At 36.8% G+C, this 10000-nt stretch overlaps 1 protein-coding gene across 5 annotated transcripts in view; it reads right to left on the bottom strand.

Annotated features, from left to right (window-relative positions):
* LOC135198771 (sushi, von Willebrand factor type A, EGF and pentraxin domain-containing protein 1-like) overlaps nucleotides 1-10000 on the bottom strand; it is an 810178-nt gene that overhangs the window by 569813 nt on the left and 230365 nt on the right. For all 5 annotated transcript variants that reach the window (XM_064226685.1, XM_064226687.1, XM_064226686.1 and 2 more), the window contains 2 exons: nucleotides 6558-6712; nucleotides 3239-3288 (listed from right to left, as the gene is read on the bottom strand). In XM_064226685.1, the coding sequence (XP_064082755.1) occupies nucleotides 3239-3288; nucleotides 6558-6712 (205 nt within the window). The remainder of the gene's footprint in view (nucleotides 1-3238; nucleotides 3289-6557; nucleotides 6713-10000) is intronic.

Below are 10000 nucleotides of genomic sequence, written 5' to 3'. Positions count from 1 at the left end.
CATCACGCAAGCAGGTGAAATCTGGTGTGTAAGCAGGAATCCCATTGTCACACTCCGTGAACTGGGGGGGCTGGGTCTGGGTGCATGTCACAAGATGGATCAGTTATGAACCGCCAACCTTGTGATGGTAATTGCTTCATAGCAAAGAAAGTTAAAGGAAAGGAGAACGCATTTTCGAGAAGTTCGGCAGCAAGGAGGCGTTAGCGCATTGTGTTGGAGGTGCCTGTTATCATGATGGTTCTAGAATCGGCAAGAGTGTTGTGGAACTCGTCAGGACGTGATAAACGGCGCGATGTCTGATGCAATACCTCGTCTAGATTCATCTAAGAAGTTCTAGAAATCCCAGGAGTCTGTGAACTTCGCCGTAGGCCCCGCCCCCAGTGCCGTATAAATACGACGGACGAAGCAGAGATCGTCAGAGAGAGAGAGAGAGAGAGAGAGAGAGAGAGAGAGAGAGAGAGAGAGAGAGAGAGAGAGAGAGAGAGTTCGTAAAAGAGAGACTCCAGTTAGTCACAGAGAGATATCCTCAGTAAGAGCCACAGATCAGATTATCAGTGAGAGATCAGCAGCAGCAGAGATCATCCGTGTGAGATAAGAAAGAAAGGAACCAACGAAGGATCAGAAGAAAAGTTGTTCGAGAGTTGGTTGGATACTGGTCTAGTCGTCTTCAGGAGTGCACGACCGTGTTATCTCGACGTCGAGCAGATTTCAGAGAAGAAAAGGTCCTGCCAGAGGTTTTGGGGAGTTCCTGCCTTACAAGTACAATAATTTCTGTAATATGGAGTCAAGAGGACGTCTGCAATCACCGTTTTCCTTTTGAGAAGCCCTCTTCGAATTGCCAAATTGACTAGCAAGTATTTGAATTGCTTCGCTGTTCCCCCAGTACATGCAGTGTAAGATTCTATCTTTCTATGTAAATAGGAGATGCCATTCAGCATTTAGCTTTGTTAGTAAGCTTGTAAATAAACCTTTGTTGTGTTGTGTTTCTTTCTATATTCGTATCCCCAGTTTCAACTGTTGGTGTTGAAATATTTTTTTTATTTATTTCATATCGAACCTGAAGAAGACCTCTCTCAGAGGCCGTAACAAACCTTCATCGACAATAGGTTCAATGTCTTCCAAACACTTGTTGTCACTATCATTCTCTAAGAAATTATCACAATAATGATAGTGTTTTAGAGTCAGGGTCTGAGTACCTGCCAAATCCATCATCTGATAGATTTGGCAGGTACTCAGACCCTGACTCTAAAACACTATCATCTGACATGATACTGAAAAAAAAAACATATAAAATAACTGCAATCAAAAGGGAACAAGGTTTAGAATTCAAATCTACATGGTTTACGGACAAAATCGTGATCATCCTTCTCAGATAATAGCCTGAGTCACACTGGCATGTGTTGGCCAGTACCCCTTCTAATATCCCATATGAAAATGAGGTCACGACATCCATCGGATGCTCACTGGCTAGATTGAGTTGTGGGTGGAGCTTCAGCACCTCTCTCGTACACAATAATGTGTCTGAAAACCATCCAAGCTGAAGAAAACGCCTTTGCTTTTCGAAAGACGTATAAGAGTACGTCACTGTCTTTTATTACTGGACCGTAAAAGACGCACATGCGTACGTCCCAGTGCTGAAGGGGTTAACCTCCTCGGTGAGAGTCGCTGTTGCCCTCTCTCGGCCTTTAACCCGGTTCATTGCCCATTTTTGCTTGTGTGTGTGTGTGTGTGTGTGTGTGTGTGTGTGTGTGTGTGTGTATGTGTGTGTGTGTGTGTGTGTATTATGGCTTCTTTTGCTCCTCAGCCTCACCAACATTTGTGCCCAGGAACTCAAGGTTTCCTGTGTTCTCATTTCCTGGCTTCTTCAGTGACAGACCAACACTCCACATACAGTAGGTGTCGTGCTAACGTTTGTATCATAAACAATCCCTGCCTGGAATGTTGTGCGTGGCCTAGAGAGCAGTGGAAGTTATTTTATAGTAAGAGGGAGCATCGTACAGTTTCTACCCTTCCTTCGTGGGAGGGGTTTTCTTCTCGCCCCGATGCTTCGTCTCCTGCTGCAGTCACACCCCATGCTAGCGTTGTGCCTTTGCCTCCTTCCTTTTCTTCCATAGATTTGTCATTGGAAGTATCAGGAGGCCCTAAGACTTAATTATTGTGTAATGTGGCCCCCTCTTCCTCAGGAGTTAATTTACTTCCTGTGAGAGAAGAGGCTTTTTCATCAGTTTCTTTTGTTTCAGATTCGGAGACATCCAAAATGGCAGCGCTCTGGGGGTTGCTTGGGCTATGGGGTCCACCCTCCTTGAAGGGTTTGCTAACGCACTTCATGGATGCTCGCCTCCCCCCTCAGACTACCCAAGTACTCCCTCTTCTTCCTGGCCTAGTCTTTGTTGGTAGCCGGGGTCAGCCATATTATATTGCTCTGCCAGTGGCGCCTGCCATTTCCTTGGGTCAAGGGGAAGCTGTGATGTCAGCACTGCTGGTGATGTTACTTCCATCGATAACATCACTCCCTGTTCCCTCTGCTGCGCTGCCTCACTCTTCTGTGTCATCATTGTTTGCTCCCGTGATGTCATCACTGCCATCCAGTATGCTCCATCTCTCTTTCATGTCGTCTGTGCCCTCTCTTGCAGATCCATCCGAGGCTTTATGTCAGGCGATTCTTTAGAGGTTGGACTCTATAAAAATGCTTAAAACCTCCTATTTTGTTGATTAAAATTCCAGAAAAACACACAACAAAATTTTATACCTGGTTTTTTTAATAGTTTTATCACAAAAAGTGCATTTTATTATGAAATTGATAAAAAAAAAACAGGAATTTGTGGCTATTTCTCATAGAAAAATACTGCAAATAGGCAAATTTTCCGCGAATAATGCGGGATCTACTGTATTCATATGTCATTACAAACATATCCATCACATCCAAGTTGTGTTTACAGTCCATTTTTTATCTGTTCCTACAGACTTGATGATACTAAAAATCTAAGGAAACTAATTCTGAATAATAGTATCATAATACCTCAGAAGTTACACTCTAAAATATATATTTATTAAATCTAAGCATGCAACATAACATACTACATTACACATATGGAAATTCTTAGAAAGGCCTAATATCATCTACTCATTTCCTAAAATGTAAGAATTGTATTTTAGCACATCCACAACAAATTAAATACTGTAATGTACCATAACTCTAATGGAAAAAACCTTGTGGAAACTGTGCAACGGTACTTACCAAGTACGAAGGGCTGTCACATAGACCACATTACGCCGTATGGCTCCTTTCTTGAGGGGATAAAAAATACTATTGTTATTCTTCCTAAAACATACTGGTAAGTGATCAGCTGTCTAAAAACAAAAATATGAAGAATTTGTAAGCAAATTTAATTACTGCAAATGCATATTGCTGACATTTACAATAAAAAAATTTCCTAATACAAATATAGTACTATTTGAAAGTATTGAAGAAATTCTTTATAGAACTGAGGTAATAATTCTAACTTATCTGCATAACTTTGAAGATAATAAAACAATGAAATATACCGAAGATAAAATAGACACAACCAGGCTCCAGAGGCACAATACAGTTGTGACTAGGGATACTCCTCACAAAAGCATTACAGTCCCAGGTTATCGGTTCACTCGGCTGTCGGCTATCAGGTTTTTTGGTGCTGGTCTAGCAATGAAAATGAGTGATTTTCAGCGTTATAATGTGCCGATTTCCAGTTATTGGCAATGATAATAGGGTTATGGTACTGATACATACCTAACCGAAGCACCATTAACAAGTTATCAGTGCCATAAGCACCATAAATTACCAATTTTAAGTTATCAGCGATTTTCACTTAACATCAAGCCGTCGGAACGGAACCCTCACTGATAGACAGGGACTGCCTGTATCTAAGAGCATGCCCTCAACAGGATTGTGCATTCACATACACAATGTAATGACACTTTTTGTCAGTTTTGCAACTTATTTATGTCTGTTTCTTTCAGGAAGGAAGGAATATAATTTTATTATTTTATTGTTAGTATTTTGTTTCTGATAGTCATATACAAGCTCTGGGTCACACCTGCTCAAGTGAGGCTTCTCTGATGCTGTGATACTTATGGCTGATGCCACTTATGGTCATTTTGCATAATAATGCCACTCCCAGAGTAAAACAGAGAGAGAGAGAGAGAGAGAGAGAGAGAGAGAGAGAGAGAGAGAGAGAGAGAGAGAGAGAGAGAGAGAGAGAGAGAGAGCACATAATGTGAATGATTCAAAAATTACAAATATAGGATATAGATGAAGCAGAAAGAAAAAAATCTGAGCACAGATCTCTACAGTCTAAGATACCTTGCTTGCATTTGACACCCAATGTTCCTTCCATAGCATGTGCTACATATGCTACCATGACAAGAATGTCTGTCTCTTCTGCATCAATCACAACTGTTGTTGGATTTCCAGAATGCTTGATCTTGGAATAGCTAAAAAAAAAATGTTGTATTAGCCTCAGCGTGTTCACATTCTTATTCCAGAACTCTGCTTTGTATCAGCCTCAGTGTGCTGACATTCTTATTTTAGAACTTTGCTTTGTTCTGGTAAGTTGGCACAATGGGAAGCCAAAGAATAAGAGAACTTGATACTTGGATATTGTCTTGAGAGGGTACAGAATTCATTTTGAAAGAAATTTTGCAGTAGTTTGTTAGAAAGATTTTGAAGAAGCTCTTGGAAAGCTTCAGATGATGGAAATTTCCCAAGAACTTTAATGAAAATGTTTTTAGGGCGCTCAGACTTGCTCGACCTCAGATCCCTTTCAGCATTTTTTACTGAATAATGTAAATCATAACGATCATTCACCACAACAACCTGGGATGCATGCTTGTGTCTAGCCATGATGATTGCAAATACTTTTTTATGCTCTTGCTGTATTGCATCTTTGAGGCAGTACTGTTGGCAGTGTTATGCATTGATAGTGGGACATGGTTGATGGAATTAAAGTTTCTGGAGTCTGTCAACAATTTCTTTTCATTCTTCAATATTTTGAGCCATCCTGCTTTCAGCTTTAAGCTTTTATTCATAATCATCTCAATCCAGAGATCAAGAGGTAAACATGAATTGTACAGTGCAATTAATCCCTCTCTCACATATGCTATTCTCTTTTCTGGCAGGTTGGTGACTTCCATCCAATATTCTATCATCTTTTCTGGCAGGTTGGTGACTTCCATCCAATATTCTATCATCTATCTTCCAAATTTGTCATTGTCATAGAACATAAGCCAAGGAAACATCAAGTCTACTGTTCCCTTGAACTCCTCCCAGTTTTATGTTCTGATGGAATGAGTATTTCTGTCATCTGAAGGAATGACATCCAGAATTTTACCACTGGACTTAGTGATTTCTCAATACAGTCATACTGATCTTCCAGGCATTTATGAAAGCTTGGGCTGGCTTCATGACCAATGAAGCTCTCTCTCTGGTCTGACAAAGATGATGTCCATACAGGCATACATACATACATACAAAAAAAGGTAATTTTACAAATTATAAGATTATTACTATCAATTAACAGTCATGAGCTCAGCTGAACATTGAGATTGATAATACCTATACCATTTCTCCAATATAAAAACTGTTAGAGAAAACTTAATTTTAACTTCCAATATGAAATCCTTGACTTCAAAAACCTATAATTAGACACCAAGAATGTATTTGTAAGAGAAAAATCCCCTAAGAAATGGAGTTTTATAGGTTTGACATAAGCCGGAGGCAACCATCTTGGACTTATGCCTCTCAAAAAGTTAGCCAACACTTTTTCAAGGTATACCCTGACTTAATTTGAGCAAACCCTTCCTCTAAACTGAAAATTAACTTCAAACGTTGCTCCAGGAAGATTGGTCACGGGACGTATTGGAAGGTCCTCTACCAATACAGGCAGTCCTGGGTTACGTCAGGTTTAGATTACGTCGTTCTGGACTTATGGCGCTTGCCTCATAGCACTGTTAACCACAATTTTTCAGCACTGTAAATGGACTTACGCTGTTACCTGCTTTACGGTGCCAGAGATCCCCAAAGGGCTGTTAATTTGAAGTGCTACAGCATTCAACTTGGTAATTCAACTAAAAATACAATAGCTACAGAAAAAGTATACTACGTGACCTACAAGCTACTTTTTACAGTTTTGCAAAAGGAAAATTTACCAAACATTTGAATTGACGAGCTACTTTAAAACATAGAAGTATTATAAACAAGCATTTGCTTAATATTTTGAAACATGGAAACAGAAGTAAAATGTAAAAAGACTATACTGACTTGGCAAGAAATTTGGAAATGTAAAAGCTTATCAACTTAGAACTCATTTCTAAATATACAGAAGAAACAAAAGCACAATATCCGGTGATGACCTGTAAAATGCAAGTGTCTTAAGTAACATTTATAGGAAAGTTAATTTGGAAAAAGCTCTTCTACAGTGATCATTCACATTTTAGTAATATAAAAGAGCACTCTAAAAGGAATATTAATAAAAGCAGTATTAAAAATCCTAAATAAACTTAATTGGTTTCCTACTTACTTCCAGTAATTCATATATATCAGTGTCACTATAAGGATGGAATAGCCCAGAATCATAACCACTGCAATAACTGTAAGAACCTAGGGGGAAACCAAAATAATTCATGGCTTTGTAACAGTTTCCCTTCACTTCTGTGTAACCATCAGGGCAATACCCTGAAAAAGAATGGAGAAACATTATAATATAGTACACAGACACACACACACACACATATATATATATATATACATATATATATACTATATATATATATATATATATATAGATATATCGATATATATATATAGTATATATATATATGGTATTATATATACACACACATACACACACGCAGTAAATCAAAATAACCACACAATCTCACCGTGCACATATTCCTAATACTCATGCTAGACTTCAATGGTTTTGATTCCAGATTCTTTAAAGCACAAAGAACATGATGAAAATGACCGTCTCAGAAAACTAATAGTAATTGAAAAACTGTACTTTATACTTTAAAAATTCTTGAATCTAAACCATTTTATCTCATGGAAGCACCACAAGTAGTAGTAATTCACAGAATTTTCTGTGACACCTATCTATAAATTATTTGTGGGAAAACTCTCACCCATTTGCAAATTTTTCATAGACCAATATTCTGTATTTTCACATTTTTGTGAACAATTACTGCAGTAGTACCTTAAATGTATACATTTTAATTTATGATTTACAGTACTAATTTTCAAATATTGTTATTAAGTTTAACATGATTAAATAACATTAAATATTAAAAATAACATTCTCTCTCTCTCTCTCTCTCTCTCTCTCTCTCTCTCTCTCTCTTCTCTCCTCTCTCTCTCTCTCTCTCGTAGTAGCCATCTTGCTTGGTGAGACGTACCCGCGTGAAGTAGAGTTAATCAACAGATATCACAAGTTTAACATACGACTAGAATTTGAGAAATATCTAGAAGTGTTCGTGAACTATCGGTGATAAGATTAGTGTGAAAATAGTAGGATAAAGCGTCTTCTAAGTTAGATTATCAAGTGTAATACTATAAATCAGAACAAGATGGCAGTAAGTTCCAACTGCGGGAAGAGGTGGCGTAATTTGGCGTGTTTAGCAGATTCGCAATACGATGAGGTAGCAGGAAGGGAACTGGCATTTCTCATCTATGAAATCAGCAACAGTCCTAACCAAAAAGATACAAAAGCATTCATAGATATATTAGAAGGATATAATCCTTCAAACTGGAACAAATCTAATGAAAACATCTTGAAAATAATTGAAGAAGTTCCAAATAAAATCCAAGTGGTCAAGAGACTCATAAAGAAAATATACATAAACCAACATATTCCGACAAAGAAAATGAATAAGGTGAATCTTGTGAATATCCTAATTGATGCATTAGGAAAAAGAATGCCAAAAGCATGTAAACTGTGTAAGGTTTGGTATAGCATAGTCAATCCACAAAACCTAATCAGAAAATGTGCTGCATGCAACATTCCGACCCATCCACAATGTGCTGAGGTAATACAAGATTTGAGAAAAGATACAAGAATTTTTTTGTTCAACATGTCTATCATGGATAGACAATGTTATTAAATCAAGATTGAATGTACAAATAGTTGAGGATGAAGAAGAAGAGGAAGAGGAAGAAGAAGAAGAAAAAGAAGAAGAGGAAAACGGAAGAGAAGTAAACAAAAATGAAATGACAGAAAAAAATAAGGAAAACAAAGAACAAGATAAAAGTATGGATGCAGAGATACTCATTGATACTACATATGAGGAATCAATAAAGCAGCATACCTACGAAGAAATAAAATTACGATATGACAACAGAAAAGCAAATCCCGAAGAGGCTCTACCCAGATCTACACAATGACGGGAAAGAGGAAAAAAATAGACAAGAAAGACAAAATCTGCAACCTTTTGAAAAGAGGGAATTGCAGATTTGGAGAAAGATGTACTACAAACATCCTAAGATATGTCAAAACTATGAAATATATGGTAAATGTGCATACTTAGATGGATATGGGGATGATTGCAGAGATCTGCATCCAAAAATATGTAAAAACCTAAAAGAAGGAAAAGGATGTAAGTTCGACAAAAAATGCAAATATATGCACCCTGTAGCCATGAATCATAATCAAATAAATAACCAACCAAGTAATAAAATCCAAATAAGAAAGAAACAATAAAGAGAGAAATCAAGAATATCAGGTAAAAGAGAAAAGCAAACCACCAATGAGATATGCAGAGGTGTCAGCAAAAAATTTCAAAGCATCAGCTCCGAAATTCTACTCAAGAGATAATAACTGTATTTATTATGCAAGAGGATATTGCAGAAATGGAGAAAATTGCAGATTCAGACACAAAATGAATAATTATGATGAGGAAGATCAAATATTATGGAAAAGTTGGATTTTTAATGTCAGAATTTCTGGAAATGAAAAAAAGAACAACATACCAGAACAGGAAAGAGACATGGGAAAATCCTTATTACTACCATTATTAAATGAAGGAGAAAACACGCAAACCATCATAGTGATGAATGCGCAGGGTTTAGTTACGAGTAACTCAAAAAGAAAAATAGAGTACTTAGAAGAACTAACCCAAAATGAAAAGAAAATAGATATAATGAATATAAGTGAAACCTGGTATTCCCAAGAGACTGGGAATGATGATCAAATAAAAGGGTTCCAAACTTATAGATTCAGAAATTAGAAAAAAATAGAGGAATCAAGGGGGAACCGCAATATATGGGAAAGACAAAAAACAAGGAAAAATATATGAGAAATATAGTAACTCAGAATGTGAACTAATAGCGGTAGAATTTGAATCTGAAAAATTGATGAACATAGTAATATATAGACCTCCTAATACTAAAGAGTTTGACTTAATAATTGAAAAATTGGATGATATATGTAGAAATCACAAGGACTGGACTATTCTCCTATCTGGTGACTTCAACTTTCCTTTCGTAGAATGGAAAGAACGAATAGGAGATTGTGGTTGTACTTATACATATAAAAAAGAGAGTAATAGTAGTGCAGAAGATAAGAGGCAATTTGAAAAGCTATTAGATATGCTACTAGAATACAACATTCAACAAATAAATCACCTGCCAACAAGAAAGGAAAATACTTTAGACCTAGTATTTGTGAACGAGATGAATTATGTTAAAGAAATAATAGTTTATAATGCGAGTATTTCAGACCATAATGTCATAGAATAACAGTTCATTCCAAAGCAAGTGAAAATAGAGATAAGCAAGAAATGAAAAAGTGGGAAGGATATGGAAAATACAACTTCTACAGTAAAAAATATAAAATGGTCAGAAATTAATGAAGAATTAAACAAAGATTGGGATAACATTTTCGTAAGTGATGACATAAGGGTAAATACGGAGATATTATATAAAATATTGGAGAAAATAGTGGAAAAATATATACCGAAGAAGAAAAGC

Source organism: Macrobrachium nipponense, chromosome 22 (genome assembly GCF_015104395.2).
Source record: "Macrobrachium nipponense isolate FS-2020 chromosome 22, ASM1510439v2, whole genome shotgun sequence".
Taxonomy (NCBI): domain Eukaryota; kingdom Metazoa; phylum Arthropoda; class Malacostraca; order Decapoda; family Palaemonidae; genus Macrobrachium; species Macrobrachium nipponense.
This window is presented reverse-complemented; position numbering and strand designations above follow the sequence as displayed.